This window comes from Rattus norvegicus, chromosome 7 (genome assembly GCF_021556685.1).
Source record: "Rattus norvegicus strain SHRSP/BbbUtx chromosome 7, alternate assembly SHRSP_T2T, whole genome shotgun sequence".
NCBI lineage: Eukaryota > Metazoa > Chordata > Mammalia > Rodentia > Muridae > Rattus > Rattus norvegicus.
Window position 1 is genome coordinate 85353471 of NC_141540.1, and position 17583 is coordinate 85371053.

The 17583-nt window shown below is 36.0% G+C and overlaps 1 protein-coding gene across 2 annotated transcripts in view; it reads left to right on the forward strand.

Moving 5' to 3' along the window:
• The window catches only part of Pkhd1l1 (PKHD1 like 1), a 175994-nt gene that overhangs the window by 86612 nt on the left and 71799 nt on the right, over positions 1 to 17583 (forward strand). For both annotated transcript variants that reach the window (XM_087557314.1, NM_001034931.2), the window contains 10 exon segments: positions 2564 to 2812; positions 3489 to 3638; positions 5412 to 5586; positions 6444 to 6600; positions 6976 to 7132; positions 8590 to 8669; positions 9311 to 9440; positions 10103 to 10232; positions 14123 to 14364; positions 16103 to 16239. In XM_087557314.1, the coding sequence (XP_087413440.1) occupies positions 2564 to 2812; positions 3489 to 3638; positions 5412 to 5586; positions 6444 to 6600; positions 6976 to 7132; positions 8590 to 8669; positions 9311 to 9440; positions 10103 to 10232; positions 14123 to 14364; positions 16103 to 16239 (1607 nt within the window).

Sequence of the window (17583 nt, forward strand, 5' to 3'; positions counted from 1 at the left end):
CAGCTTTAATATAGGAACACAATGTCCATGAACTTAGTCTAAGTTACAAATGAGGGAGAAACAGGTGACTATCTTGGGAGCAAAACGAGTAGTTGTTAATATTGATGTGGCACAGGAAGCAACTGTCAAGATTCATGAGTGATTGATCTTATTAACACTGATACCTGTTCAGAATATTTCATTTCTATAAACTCCAGCTAGGTATTATTGGTACAACAAAATTCTTTCTAAGGAAGTGGCATGTTCAGATGGGGACGGCATCTTATCCTTTGCCTTGTGCCACAGTTTCTAGTCTCATGCTATTTGAATACTCATCATCTATGTGAGGGATCCTACAAAAGCAGCTGCAGTGTAACAGTCAAGAGTGTGGCCGCTTAGTTTGCCTTTTATTGCTGGGATAACGCATCTAGACTCAAAACAACACACAACTTGTATAGGAAATGGGTTTATTTGGCTTACACGTCCTTGTTACAATCCATCATATAAGGAGGTCAATGCAGGTACTAAAGGCAGGAACCTGGAGGCAGGTTCTGAAACAAAGGCCATGGAGGAGCACTGCTTAATCTTAATCTCCATCCATGGCTTGCTCAACCTGCTTTCTTACACCACCTAAGATACCAGAACATCTGTGGCACCTGCCTAGGGCTGGTATTGACCTCATCAGCAATGGCATGTGTTGTTGCCTTTGCATGTATCCTCCAAAGACCATCTGTGACGACTAAGAAGCTTATAGGGAGAGAGACCAGGGCTACTTCATTTACTATGATAGGCTATCGATTACTCTAAAGGAATGCAGCATTTGAAATGTCAAACAAAAATTTAACCTTTAAAAATAATTTAGTTTGTCTTTAAATTAGTTAGACTTAGTTTTGTTTTTGGTTTTATTACTAGCATGAATTTTCATTAGTATGCATAATTTTACGGTAATGACTCATAATTAATTTTATCGTCACAATCTTTACTTCACTAGGCAATCATAGAGTAATTTTTATCATATTAATTAAAAATGATTGTTTTTGTAGTTTTTTAATTTATAATAATCTGTAAAGATTATTCTCTAGTCATGCAAAATTTAGGAATTTGCCCTGTGGAATTTCCATGTTTAGTGCCCTCAATGTACTTTTTTTTTTTCTAAAAAGAGCTAATGAACTAAACGTGAGATTGTAGAAATAAGCAGAATTCTGAACAAATAAATTCTTGTTGAGCTTGCATAAAAAAATAATGAACTCTATTCAATAAATATGAGATATTGCTAAATAATTTTAGCAAAAACAGAAGATTATGAATGATTAAATTCATAATTAATTAAAGACATCTATAACATGACTTAGACAACAAATAATACAGATGGGGATTGGATAAAATTGGAAAGCAGGAAGAAAACTCACATGTACAATATTTGGTCTTACAGATAATGGTAATTTGGTATAAAATAATTGTATACATGAAGAAGGGGCTATTTAAGAAAGCTAATACTCTTCATTATTTTGGAGCCCCTATTTTTCTTGATCAACATAAACTTGACAGAAAAGTAGAAAAACTTTTATATGTTTACAGTGACTTTATTAAAAAATGAAAACCTAAAGGCAGTTGCAAACTTTTATTTTACTGTTATGTTATTTTATTGTTATGTTTTGCCTACAAGTATGCATGTTTGCCATTTTGGAACTAGTATAAGTCAACATGTGGGTACTGGGAATCAAACCCTCGTCCTCTGAAAGAGAACCAGTACTGTCAATAGCTGAGCCATCTCTCCAGCCCTGCAAAGACAGTTGTGCCATATTGCCCTTACACAAAGCAAGAGGCATTTAAAACTTACTAAAATACATGGAGAGATTAACAAATAAAAATATTATTTTATCAAAAAATAAAGCAACAGATAAAATGAACATTTGGGTTTTGTGTATATTTAACTTAAAGCCTCACATCAATATTTACTGTAAAATCTTTAAATTAGTCCCTTTCCCTCTATGTTCTACTACAGCTTATTATTTATATATTATGACATATTTTTTCTCAAAATGAAGCTACTAAAAATTCTTGAGTAACAGAAAATATAGCCCATTCTCAGAAAGAATTGCTGCAAAGGACAAAATAGCACACAATACTAAGACTCATGCTCAGAAATCCAGAGCGCTTTTTCTTCATTTTCTCTTTCAGACTATAGAGGTAATTTATAAATTATCATAGATGGAAGGGCTGGACAAAGGCGAACATTGGGATGTCACTTGCCGTGAATGTGCAGTAGGCTGGTCTATATTGTAGTAAAAATGTACATAGCACGTCATGAGTACTGTTATAGACAGTTTTAAAATATTATTTTGGTTTGATTTAGTTAGGAATTTTCCGTTTATCACTGGCTGTCCTGAAACTTGCTCTGTAGAAAAGGTTCACCTTCAAACTCAGTTATCCATCCGACTAGGCCTCTTAGATGCAGTGGTCAAGGCATGCCTGGATCTACTGGATCCGATTTTGTTCACAGCAGCAAAGTTACGTACCTTTAAGTGCATACAGAAGCATGAGCAGGTATTATGTGTTTATATGCTTTCCTTTTTCTTTTAAGGTCCGCCGGGAACTGAAGTTGAAATAACTGGGTCTAATCTTGGATTTGCTGTCTCCGATGTTTTAGTGATGATAAAAGAGAGTGTATGTAACGTGACCACTGTCAATGACACTGTGCTACAGTGCATTGTGGGAGAACATGCAGGGGGCATTTTCCCTGTGATGATGCTTCATAAGACAAAAGGCTCTGCCATCTCTTCTGTTGTATTTGAGTACCCGTTTTCTATTCAGAGTATTTCTCCAAGAAAAGGTAATCTGCTACTTCACATTACTTCAACACTCATTTAGAAACAAGATAATCTTAAAGCCCAGTCATAACGTGTTCTTCTTATAAGGATAAAAAACTTACCTTTATTTGTCCAACAAATTAACAAAAAAAGAGTATTAGCCAATCATTCCAGAATAATAACTTTTATAGTTCTCCTATTGCTCTATCATTTAATTAAAAGGTTTCCAATTCTAAACTCTAAAGTTACATGCAGAAATTTTAAAATCATATTTTGTATAAAAGGAATAAAATTATTTCCACAGAAAACAGTTTCTAGTTGAAAATTACTGGTTAAAAATAGCTAAAAACTGTGATGAAAATACTCAAGTAGTAATGTTTCGTGTATGTATGTTTTGAGTTTTGAGTACTTGAAAATATTTTGTGACATCTCTTTTAAAATAAATTTTGGTTTAAAAATTATCCACTTAAATTAAAAGAAGTCACATTTATTCATTGAAAACTTAAAACACTTAAATTTTAAACGTTTAAATCTAAGCAATTTAAAGACATTTGGTTTTATTAATAATATAATGAATTTCAGATCTAAGAAAGGTATGTAAAGTCACTTCCGTTTTGGGTTTTTAACTAAAGCAAATGTGTACAGAGGGAACATTTCCTGCACATTCATTCAGGTTGTCCTTGTATTTGTCTTCTTCAGGGAGCTTTGGTGGTGGGCAAACCTTAACTGTAACAGGCATGGGATTTGATCCTTGGAATTCAACTATATTGGTCGGTGGCTCTGAATGTGCAGTTGACAAACTTTTATCTAACTCTACAACATTGTTTTGTGAGATTCCACCTAATAACGGTATGTACTCAAAAATTGGCAGCCTATTTTTATATGCTAATTTTATAAAGATTACAGTCTTTTTCAGGTTGTTGAATTCTTTTGAAGTTATTGAGTCCAATTTATAAACATCCTGACTTCAAGCAATTTGGTCAGAAATGTATTTTCTACCTGAGTAAATCTGAGAACTTTGGTTTGTGGCATCAATTGATGGCTCTTAGTTGATCCCTGAAATGGAGACCTTGTTGTTAGTTCTTATTAGTCAAATTTCCTTTAAAGGCAGCTAAAAAATGCTGAGAGAGGGAGAAATAGTTTTCTCCAGTGAGAAGGACACCAACTGGTTTTCTTATACCAAAAGTTCAGCCCAGAAAACATACATATGAGCAACATCATACAGACTGATCATGTTGTAGTTAGAAATACACATATATGAATATAACAACAATTAGTGGGAAAAGGTCATAAACTTGAAAGAGATCAAAGAAGGGTATATGGAAGGGTTTGGAGGGAAGGAAAGATGGGGGAAATTATGTGTTTATAGTATAACCTCAAAAAAAAGTTATTTTAAAAAGAGGAATGCTTTTTGTATTAACCTGGGCAGTCATCAAAAGGATTTGAGTCTTATTTCTTGGGGAAGATTTTGAATCTCTCTCTACCTAAGATTTTTCATCTATCAACTTGGTTTTAACATAGTAGCCTTCTTCAAAGGATTATTGTGAGGCTACATATATAGAAGGCTATCTGAATCATGATATATGATTTGTTGCTATTTAAGTCTTGTTTATTTTTACTGATTTAAAAATAAAACCTGAGCTCTGTGTAACCCTAAATCTCAAATTTTACCACTTCCTTTTTATCTACAACCAAATCTAAACCTTTCCCTTCTACAGTTTTTCTATTAAATGGAAACATGATTAGCTCTAATTTGGTTGGTTGTGAATATTGATTATCTAGTACTGTGTAGAGATTTTTCATTATTTAGTTAACAATTTAGGGGGAGGGTTTAGTTAGTTAGTCATGGTTTTTTGAGATAGGGTTTCTATGCATAGCCTCAGCTATCCTGGAACTCACAATGTAGACAAGGCTGGCTCAAACCCAGAGATCAGCCTACTCCTTCCTCCAAATTTCTGGGATTAAAGTCATATCCACTACCACCTGACAGCAAAATTTAGGAATACCTTAAAATGACATTTTAGACAAATAAAAATATGCTTCATGTGCAAGTATTTTTGGCATAAAATTTAATAATTTTGTGATTTTTTTGCCTACTTGATAATTTTATGAACTTTTAGCTTACTTAATGTTTTAATGATTAGTTTTGTCACTTTAACACTAAAGTTGGTATTTTGATAAAAATTTGCAACCGCATTGTTGAAAATGGGCAGGTTGTCTCAATACTGGCTCCTCCTCTTCTTGTTATTCTACATGGGCTCTTTGTATGCTTCAGCTCCTCCCTTGCTTCCTCTGTTACCTGTGTTTCTTCTTCTACCTTTCCAGCTCTAAGTTGCAAAGTTGGACCTTCTAGTACTGCAAAACTAAGCTGGCAGGTTTGCAAATTTGTCCACAAAAGAAGTCTGAGGAGTTTTCTTCCCCATTCCCTGTTACTAGAGTATAAACGATATGTGATTTTTTTTAACTGTTGCTAAAGGATCTTGCTAGTTTGTGTACATCCTGTGTGCATTATAAAATGCTCATGGGAAAAACAAGTCTAGAATGAAGCTATTTCGGGGTTTTGGCAATGAATCTGGGGCTGGTGGCAGAACTGTACTCAGTTTGACTCCCTTTTTCTCATAGGCAAGGGACCTGATCAAGCCTGTGGAGTGAGTGTGGTCAACGGGAAAGACTCATCTCAATCTGTGACGCTATTTACATACATGCTGTCCCTGACTCCACTCATCATTGAAGTATCTCCCAGGAGAGGCAGCACTGCCGGGGGCACCCGGCTTACAGTCACAGGATCTGGATTCAGGTACAGTCTTAACATAGGCTCACATCAACCTGCTTCTAGATGCAAGGCTTCACTTGCTCTCGTCTTTGCCTCACAGTAATCAAGTACAGTCCTGTACTGACAGTAACATTAACTGAATACATACTCTGTGCTACGGACCTTCCTACCAAAAGAAGGTTCCTCCTTTACCATATAGGGTGTTTTTATCCCACTTCATGTTTAGGAGGTGAAGGTGAAAGGGACAGAATAGAATGATTCACCCCAAATCTAGCAATAAGTTCACAAACATAAATCATCCGTTTTGCCTTCCCCATCCGCTCATCTCTAATCACAACATGTTTCATTGGTCCAAAGAGACATCTTTTCCCTCATCAAACTCGTTCCTTTTCAACCAGCCAGTCTCTTTTCTGATCCCATGACTCAGCTACACTGCCCTCTTTCTTCAGCGGACAATGCTGACTTCAAAGTATGGAAGGCGTGATTCATTTCCCAAGAGCTTACAGATACTTTCAACACAGCAAGTAGAGGTTAAATCCTGTGCTCAAAATGTTGCAAAGGAAAGAAAAATCCATGCACAAGTTTTACAATTTGCAAAATGCAGCTGTTGGAGACCATAAAGAACTGTGATCCCTTGAACCTAGGCAGCCTTTTCTTAATGTTGGAACACTTGCTGGTTTGTACATTTCTATTCCCTGACTTGTTAAAGTTTTTCTTTACTTTTTCTCAACCAATACTTCTTAATACTACTGTGGTATCAGCCGGTACTTTGAAAAACCATATGTCACTGCTTTTCCAGTAACTTAGGAAAGCAGGACTTGTAATATGTGTAGCAGAAATGTAAGGTAAGCTTGTGTCATCAGCATTTCCTTCCTTTACAGTGAAAACACAGAGGATGTTCAAGTCACCATAGCCAACAGCAAATGCGACGTCCAATATTCCAACAAGACACATATCGTCTGCATGACAAGTGCTCATGCTCCTTCAGGATGGGCTCCAGTTCTTGTCAACATCAAAAACATTGGCGTGGCCAAATTGGTAATGACAGTTAAGCAGAGTAACCACAGCAATGAAAATCTAGCAGGCTGGAGGTGTCTGATTACTAATAGATATCTTGTTTTAACGTCTCCAACAGATAATTGAACTGTACCTGTCTGTACTAAATTTAAGCAGAGTACATACTTTGTTCTTTATTCTTCATGTTTTATTTGATATTTTAATTATTCTGTCTGTGGAATAATTAATAATGGATTTTAACTTTGTTACTATCATGAAATATTTGAGTCATCTGTAACATCTTATAATTGAGTTCATTTTATTATTAGATAAATATATCCTGTTTCAGATTTTCTTTCTTTGAGAAATTTTCTGATGACTTCTCTGAACTTTATGGCTTCTTGCACTCTGTTACAGGAGAATGCTGACTTCTTATATGCAGATATTTGGTCTGCCAACTCCTCATGGGGAGGAAAACTTCCACCAGAGGAAGGGTCACTTGCTGTTATTACAAAAGGACAGATAATTCTGCTGGACCAAAGTACTCCTATTCTGAAAATGTTACTCATTCAAGGTAAATTTGTAAAAGTTTCTATATTAGACTTTGCTGATTATTTCCCTCAACTTAATTTAATGAAAAGCCATGATTATGAACATTTATCTTTGAATTAGGCTTTTAAAATCTTTTTGTGATTATGATATTATTTAATGTGTTTCCAGTAGCATTCTTTAAACTTGGTTTCATGTTGTTTTTTGTTTCTTCAGTGATAACAGGGGAGGGTGGTGAGCTCCTCAATGTTCCTCATATTTAATTGATTAAAATAACATCATTTCCCGTGTCAAAAATACTGAGGTAGTGGATCCCAGAGACCACAAAGTTTTAGCGATTTTAGCGGTGTGCTCAAGTCAATCCTAATAGTCCCTGACTGCCCTAGTGTTGTGCTCATTTTGTGAACCACAAAACACCACCAAGGCACTGTTTCTGATGAAATTGCACTAAAGTCTTTATTCAAGCTCAAGGTTGTGCCACATTGCACAGGACAGGAGGGCAAAGCCCCAGGCCCTCAGTGGGACAAGGTTTAATAGGAAATGACAAGCAGTCAAGGGCCTTTCTAGTCTGGCAAACATCTATCTGGGGAGCTCTTATGGAATTTTGTTGTCCTTTAAAATAATTGGTTGGAGCTAGGAGCCAAATCATAAACTTAACTTCTGCTTTCATCCTGACTGGTGGTTGTGATGAAGTGAGGTGCCAGGGGCAGGTTTGTAACCGAGAAACTGGTCCTAGACACAGGTTTGTCATGAGAGTAACCTGGAAACTGGTGCTAGAGAGTTCAACCTTAGGTCAGGTTCTCTGAGATAGAGTCTGAACCCCAGATCTGGTCTCTAACTAGAAGCTGACTACAGTACTCCTCTCTTTCGCCCATGAATCTGCCTTCAGTTGTGATCTGGGTTCTCTCTGCCTTTTGGTATTCTGTTCCTACTATAAAAATGAAATGATCACAGCAATTTCAAATATACATGAAAGAAATAATAAACAGGAATAATAAAGTGCTTGGAGCTTTTGTGAATAAACTTTGGCAGAACGATCTTACGTGCCTAAAGACTTCTGTAATTTTATGATCCTTTTTAAGCTTCTACAATTTCAAAAGATATTTGTAATTTGAAGCCATTAAAGAATTAGATCACAAGTAAAGTTGTACTATCTTCAGACTGACATCCATCTTATGAAAAGGCATTTTGGTATAATCCTAATGATGCTGGTCAAGTTATTGCTATGACACAAAATAATACAACTTTTAGAGCTAATCCTTTTTAAAGATGAGAACTAATGTTGACATCACAATAATTTCTATAAAGATGACTATGTCTCTGTCCCTCATTTATATTTTGAAGTCCTGTTTTATTCAATAAATCTACATAGTTGCACTGTTTAATGATAACAAATTGTTATTGCAAAGCAGTTTATCCTAGACTAAATTTTGCTGTTAACTCTTGGGGTCTTGTGACGTACTAAAGTTATGTGGTTCACAGGTGGGACTCTAATATTTGATGAAGCTGATATAGAACTCCAGGCAGAAAATATACTAATCACAGATGGGGGAGTTCTTCAGGTATGGGAAACAATATCTTCACTTAATTGTATTGTTTAAAATATTATATATAAAACTAATAATTCTACCAAATTTATCTGAAGTTATCTTTGCTTTAATTGGTTGGATTAATGTTACAACCTCACAGAAGATTGATTCTTAGAATATTCTTTCATTTTAATAGAGAAAATACTGTGTTGTTGAATTTAAAGTGCAAAGAAAACTTCCTGTGTCAATCCTCCGTGTTTTTCTGAAGGTCAGCTGTTGTACATTGATTGACCTATTAGAAAATTCAAGTCTTAGGGTTAGAGGGAGCTAGCAAGATGACACATCAAGAAAAAGTAGACATAACCAAAGGACCAATGCTGGAGGTCATCCTATTGGCTTTAATCATATCTGGGACAACGGGGTATCAGTGTTTAAAAGTCACATAAGCTTCATTCTTTTGATATTGATGTTTTCCAAGTGACAACAGTACAGACATGCACCTACACGCATATGAAAACATGTACACACAAAAATTTAAGGTTTACATTGAGAAAGAAAGATATGGATGACTAGACAATTCTCAAATGGGGAAGAAAAGGAAAAATATTTTTGCAAAATTAGAATTGTGAATTGTGAGTTTAAGTTTTCTGAGCAAGATCTGTGAATTCTTTCAGATTGGGACAGAAGCATTTCCATTCCAACACCAAGCTGTCATTACTCTTCATGGTCATCTTAGATCTCCTGAGCTGCCTGTGTATGGAGCTAAGACATTGGCTGTGCGAGAGGGCACACTGGATCTTCACGGTAGGCTGAAGGCACTCTGATATAAACTTGCCAGTCTTCTCCTATCTTTGGATAGTCTCTATTTCTTTCTGACTCCACCCCTTAGTCTAGAAAGTTACACACAGAAGTGAGTCTCACAACCAAGTTTATGCCTTCCTTCTAGGCTCTCCCCGTACCCTTCTGACAGCTATGGCTGTAGATAACCAAACACTATGGGTACCATTTACCCTTTCCTTATGTATGCTATTTACTCATTACTTACTGTCTGAAAAGGCACTCATTTTGGATTTAGAAGATGGTAATTTCTTCATTTTTACTTCTTTAACCAGAATATTTCTAAAATATAAAAACAAATTTATACTTGTACTTTCCTGTAGCTGTAGTTCAGGAAATTGACATCAAGTAATGTAGTTTAATCATGTTTGAGATGCTAGGGTAAAATTGTTTGAACATGAACTGAATAATTTTTACATTGATGTCTATATGGTGATAATTGTAGCCTTTTGGGGGGGGTGTTCAGAATGCTGCGACCTTAGATATCCCACATGGCACTAAATATATATATCCTATGTAAATATATATCCTATATAAATATATATATATATATTAATTCAAATGCAGAAGCCACTTAGTAAAGGAGAGAGTTCTTCTAAAGAGATGCTTGGTTTGTATGTGACTTTCAGGTCTGCCTATTCCTGTGGTCTGGACTCGCTTGGCTCACACTGCAAATGCAGGAGAATGGACATTAACTGTACAAGAAGCGGTGACATGGAAGACAGGAGATAGCATTGTGATTGCAAGCACAGGACACAGGTATCAGATGACATTGATTTATTTGGGATATAGATTTTTTTTATTAACTTAAGTATTTCTTATTTAGATTTCGAATGTTATTCCCTTTCCCGGTTTCCGGGCAAACATCCCCCTAATCCCTCCCCCTCCCCTTCTTTATGGGTGTTTCCCTCCACACCCTCCTTCCATTGCCGCCCTCCCCCCAACAATCACGTTCACTGGGGATTCAGTCTTAGCAGGACCAAGGGCTTCCCCTTCCACTGGTGAGCTTACTAGGATATTCATTGCTACCTATGAGGTCAGAGTCCAGGGTCAGTCCATGTATAGTCTTTAGGTAGTGGCTTAGTCCCTGTAAGCTCTGGTTGCTTGGCATTGTTGTTCATAAGGGGTCTCAAGCCCCTTCAAGCTCTTCCAGTTCTTTCTCTGATTCCTTCAACGGGGGTCCTATTCTAATTTCAGTGGTTTGCTGCTGGCATTCACCTCTCTATTTGCTGTATTCTGGCTGTGTCTCTCAGGAGAGATCTACATCCGGTTCCTGTCGGCCTGCACTTCTTTGCTTCATCCATCTTGTCTAATTGGATGGCTGTATATGTATGGGCCACATGTGGGGCAGGCTCTGAATGGGTGTTCCTTCTGTCTCTGTTTTAATCTTTGCTTCTCTATTCCCTGCCGAGGGTATTCTTGTTCCCCCTTTTAAACAAGGAGTGAAGCATTCACATTTTGATCATCTGTCTTGAGTTTCATGTGTTCTATGCATCTAGGGTAATTCAAGCATTTGGGCTAATAGCCACTTATCAATGAGTGCATACCATGTGTGTTTTTCTGTGATTGGGTTACCTCACTCAGGATGATATTTTCCAGTTCCAACCATTTGTCTATGAATTTCATAAAGTCATTGTTTTTGATAGCTGAGTAATATTCCATTGTGTAGATGTACCACATTTTCTGTATCCATTCCTCTGTTGAAGGGCATCTGGGTTCTTTCCAGCTTCTGGCTATTATAAATAAGGCTGCTATGAACATAGTGGAGCACGTGTCTTTTTTATATGTTGGGGCATCTTGTGGGTATATGCCCAAGAGAGGTATAGCTGGATCCTCAGGTAGTTCAATGTCCAATTTTCTGAGGAACCTCCAGACTGATTTCCAGAATGGTTTTACCAGTCTGCAATCCCACCAACAATGGAGGAGTGTTCCTCTTTCTCCACATCCTCGCCAGCATTTGTTGTCACCTGAGTTTTTGATCTTAGTCATTCTCACTGGTGTGAGGTGAAATCTCAGGGTTGTTTTGATTTGCATTTCCCTTATGACTGAAGATGTTGAACATTTCTTTAGGTGTTTCTCAGCCATTCGGCATTCCTCAGCTGTGAATTCTTTGTTTAGCTCTGAACACCATTTTCTAATAGGGTTATTTGTCTCCCTGCGGTCTAACGTCTTGAGTTCTTTGTATATTTTGGATATAAGGCCTCTATCTGTTGTAGAATTGGTAAAGATCTTTTCCCAATCTGTTGGTTGCCGTTTTGTCCTAACCACAGTGTCCTTTGCGATATAGATTTTTTTTAATCTGTGTAAAAGAAGAATGATGGAAACTTCTCAAACTATTTTATTTGAACTTGAAACATTTGGTAAAGAACCATAAGCAAGCTGGGTGGTAGTGGTGTACACCTTTAATCCCCACACTTGGGAGGTAGAGGCAGGAGGATATCCATGAGTTCGAGGCCAGCCTGGTCTACAAGTGAATTCCAGGACAGTCACAGCTACACAGGAGAAAAAAAAAACAACCCCGTCTCAGAAAAGCAAAACAACAGCAATGAAAACAAAACCACCAAAAATAAATAAATAAAAAGGAGAATATAAAGAGCCAAATACATGTGGGTCAGATGCTAGTTTCTGTCTGATCACCAGTGTGTGTTGACTTTCTAGCGACTGAATTTGTTATAAGAACAAGACTAAATGTGGACCATAGTAAAATAATATGTCCACTAAAATGGTTATTTTACATGGTTAGGGTCTTAAGTAAGATTTCACTAGAAAGAAGCAATCTGCTACTAAAAGTCGTGTGAAATCATCAACTTGGGGCTTTAGCTAAACACATTTATGTAAATGAACTATTTTGTCTGGGGTCAGCTGAGGACATGAGTGAACAACAGGCAAAATTCCCTTATCTTCTTCCCTTGGCAGTGTTTCTCAAGGAACAAAACTGGAGGTTGTGATAAGAGTAAAAAGAGAGGGAATTGGTATACAATGATAATAAGCTAGCAGAACTTTCCAGATGCCTGACATGTCATAGCTGAGAATACCTATCCCCCTTAACTTCCATTTAGCTACATAGTGTATTCTAGCAATTAATACACTAAGATCTAGCATCTCTGTTCCAAGAATATCAAAGAGCAAAGGACGAGAGGCATTTGGTTTAGCTTGATGTTCAAATTACAGATACTTAGATTGCATGTGGTTACATTTATCAGGAAGTGAAGAGTAATTATGACAAGAAACAGATCTGCCAGGCCTGTGACTGAATTTAAAAATTAAAATGCAAGTTGCCATTTTTCAAGTTAAAAATAAGATTGCAGATGTTAGAGAGAGATAAATATATACTTACAAATTTAGCGTTGGAAGTACTCATTTATCGCCCACTACCCCAGAAGGAAATTTAAATTATATAATGACAAAATACAAAAGGAGGAAAATCACGGGGCTCCCTAATAAACTGGGAAGTCTGTATTTACAGCCTTCCTTTGTGAAATAAAAAAGCAACTTTACAATTTAGAAGAGAGTTGGTTTAAGGATACATTGAATTAGAGCTGTAGAGATGGCTCAGTTCTTAGAAGCCATGCTCGCAACCAAAACATTAAGAAATATGAATTAAGGGCTTTCCCATCAAATCTAATTTACTATTCATTGGTGAATCTAATCTGAGAAATTTTAAAGTCAGATTAAGGAAATGTTTTTTCTGTAATAACATTGGTTAAAGAAGAGGAGGTAGCAGATTTGGAAAGTGGGGAGGGAGATCAGATATAAGAAAAAGGGGAGTAGAATTGTGTAGTTATATTTTAATTAAATAAAAATATTTAAAAAAATTTTTTAACGCTAAGAAAAGGAAATGTATTTTTGTGGGGGTTGTGCTGTGTCTACTTCTTGCAATAATGCTCACCATGGCCGTTACTTGGTCTCTCTCAGTTTCCATAGAATTGCATGCTATCATTTCCTCCCACAACTGCTGTAAAGATGCAATGAGGTCATTTGAACAATAATAGCAAAATGAACCTCAAAGAAAGTGCTTCATAAGCATGTAACATCATTAAATAATGCCATGGGACACTAGAAAGCAAGCTAGATCTCAATTTTTTAAAGAGTGTAAATATATGGATGAGTACATCATAAAATTAGCAAGACTCACTTACTGTGGCTGGAATCTTGAGTAGATTAGAGAATAAATGACAACTGAGTAATTTTTCTACTTAAAAACTTCTAGTGGCTTTCCTTTGTAAGAGTTTCTACTTTGCCATGATTAAAGCTGTTCACTGTTGCTGTAGGAAGCTATTATGTGTATTTTACAGGATGCTTCGAAACATCTCTGGCCTCTCTCCATTGGACGCCAGTAGCACATCCCTTCCTTCTGAAGCGTTTTCAGTCATTACTGCAACTATAAAGTCATTCTCATTTAAGAGCCTCCAAGGATGACACTTAAAAGTTATAAATGATTGCTTTTGCAGGCTCTGAACAAATGTCGCACTCAGGTTTGAAATGAGCCATCAAACTTATTCTGCGTATAAAATATTTTACTCAAATATCTCTTTAGAATGTGGTGTGACATTTTTCAGAACCACCTTATTTTATGACTGAAGCATTCAATGTGTAAACCAAATATGGTAAATGTGTAAGTTAACTTTTTTTTCCTTAAAATTTTATAGACACAGTCAAGGAGAAAATGAGAAACGGACCATTGCATCGGTGTCTGCTGACGGGATGCACATAACTCTAACTAGGCCACTAAACTACACACACTTGGGAATCACCACCACACTTCCTGATGGAACTGTGTTTGAAGCTAGGGCAGAGGTTGGAATTCTTACAAGAAATATCTTAATAAGAGGGTCTGAAAATGTGGAGTGGAATGACAAGATCCCATCATGCCCCGATGGATTTGACACAGGTACTCTTAGCCGCTGTTATGTGGCTGGCAATGATTATTCCAGTTTTTCTAAACGTTTTGGTTTATGTTGAAGTGGACTATTTTGTTGTAGATATTAAGCATGGGAACTTGGAAACACCAATAGTTTGATTGTATTTGCGATATAATGAGGAAACTGATCAATGCTGACACCAAAGTAGAAGGAATGAGTGAGACTGGAATCCATGACAAAGTCCCTCTCCTGTTCTTGTGATTTCTTATTACTTTTCTATTCCTAGGGTCCTTTATTATGCAGCCTTGATAACTACAGCTTCACATGTGGCCCAGAAGCTACATCACTTATATTTACCAAGGAAATAGAGAGTTTCAAATACAGTATTTGTTGTTTTATTTAGCAAATCTTTAACAATGCTCTTTGTATTTTCCAAAATCTGTAGTGTATGTGAGATTACTTTCATCATAGATAGTTATTATAGTAAATAGTTCATGGACAATGGTAACTAGATAGAGAGTGGATATTTGAGAAGATGAAGAAATTTGTGTGTAGATATATAGATCTGTAACTTTTAAGATAGGCAATGCCTTTGAAATGTTGGTCCTAATCATTCTTTGCATGAGTTTCTGTCCTATCCACTGCAGAATATTTTGCAACGTGCCTGACCTGAGCCAATCAAATATTAGTAACAGTCGCATTAGTGTGTCAACCAAAAATACTTTCCAGAGGTTGTAAAAGCATTATCTGGAAACAAAATCATCTCTAGTTGTGAGCCACAGAACTGTACTGTGTACCATTATTGAACAAGCCTAAAGCATCCATGACTTTCAATGACAAAGGATACTTCTTATTCATGCTCCATCTGTCTAGTCTAATGTGGGTCAACAGGAGGTCCTTTTCATTATAATTTTCTCAGAATTCAAACTGACGTAAGCTTTGTCTCAATATGGGTTTTCATAATCTCTGAAGCAAAGATATGACAGCTAGAGAGTCAAACCACCAATTAACTACAAAGGTTCTAAAATGATGTATTTTGCTTTTGTTTATGTGCCATTGGCCAGAAATGAGTCAACAGCTCTGAGGAAGTTCAAGGGAATGAGTTAGTGAAAGGTCCTGAACACACAGCAGAGAATTACTGGATACAGATGCATCTTAATAATGTGTTTATACTGTAAAGCAGAATGTCTTTGACAAATTATCTCTGTATTTTCGTAATCATTAATAAGTAACTAAATAATAACAGTCAAGAGTTAGTTAATAGCTTTTTCCTTATAGATAAGCATACGGTCTTCAAATTTTATGTTAAATGACCTATTTTCTGATGCCATTTTATCTGCATCAAGTCTCAGAGTGGATATGAAAGCAAGTCTCAAGCTGTTTAGAATGAGAATACTTCCCGTTATGCAAATTAGGCTGTCCGACTCTAATGCTATACAAGCATAATTTAGCACTATGTTAATTCCCTATTGAAGCAGAAGCTTCAGAAACAATAAAAAATACTACTATCACTATTCATTCAACCATTCAAATATTATTTAGTACTATCTCTAATAGATGCTTTAGAATATACAAAGATAAACAAGACACATTATTTATCTTTCCTATTACTTAGAAAAAATGAAGGTATAAATACATAATACTTATGTTCCAGAATAAAGTTGAATATACGTGAATAAAGAGAAAAGAAATGAGTATAGGAAATTTTGGCAAGAATATTTCTATAGGTTCATGAATAATTTTAAATATTTTAAAATATTTTTAAAGGAGAATTTGCTACACAAACATGCCTTCAAGGAAAGTTTGGAGAAGAAATGGGAAGTGATCAGTTTGGAGGCTGTATTATGTTGCATGCCCCTTTACCTGGGGCTGACATGGTAACTGGAAGAATAGAATATGTAGAGGTAAGGAAAATTATTGTTAAAACACCAAGATGTCATACAGTGACTATAGATCGAGCTCCAGCTTTTTGCCACACTCTACTTCCAATCAGGTAGCAGACCAATAAATGAACACTCTTAATGATGCTAAATACTTACTCATTTGATCACTCTAAATGTTTATCTCCATAATTTTTAAAAGCATAAATCGTGTCCATCCAGACACACAATTTGAAATCTAATAATAGTTTCATATTATGTCCAAAACAGAAAATTCAAATCCTTAATCATGATTTTGTCCCCTGTGACCTGTTCATGTCTGGTGATCCACATGTGCCTCCTTACATAACCGTGTCAACCACGTATCTGACTGATGCTCATTTGTTCTTTGTTCAGTTTAAAACGCTCCTCCATCAAAGTTTGCATACTTCACTTTATTATTTCTATTGGGTTTCTTCTCAATGTTACTTTGTAAGAGAGGCCTCTCCTTACTTGAAATTGTTATCCAAATTCCTAGTTTCCTTTATTTACTCAAACTCATGATATTTTATAGATTTCAGGATCTTATTTATATCATTTCATAAGCAGACTTGTTAACCAGAACTTACCACTTCTTATCATGCATTCAGTGAAGAAAGGAGTAGAGAAAGGATCAGATCCACAATATCAAAATCCATAAACCCCCTCTGGGCACACTCAAAGTCAGCACTGACATTTGCAATGACTTTTCTTTAGATTTATTACACATGTGACATCTGAAATAGAAACTAACTGAAATTTTTAGAATCAAATATCTATTAAATAATATGTAATAGTTTAATATTTAATAGTTGATAGTTAATTTTGTAGAAATAAAATAAAGAGCTGGGGCTGGAGAGATTGCTCAATAGTTATAAGTACTGGATGCTATTCTAGAGGACTCTGGTTTAATTCTCAGCACCCACATGACAGCTCACGGGGATCTGGTATTCTCACATAGACATATGGCCAGCCAAAACACCAATGCACAGAAAAGTAAACAAATCTAAGGAAAAAAAGAAAACCAATACATAGATAAACAAATGGCAGTTCAGATATTTTCTTTGCTTAGATAACTGGATTATGTTGAATTACATGTCAGCATCTTGAATATTAGATAATTAAATCATAGACTTGAAAGAAACAGCAGAATGGTTATTAACAGCTTCTAATCAGGAGCCACACCCACTTGGATTGGCAAGGAAGTTACAAGTGTGAACAAGGCCCTTGGGCTATTTACAGTTTTTTCATCTGTGTGGTTAAGTCTTTACCTAGATCATGGTAAAGACTGGGACCTTCCATATAAAACACTAAAGTATGTGGCACCTGGTAAATATCCTGAAGAATTTT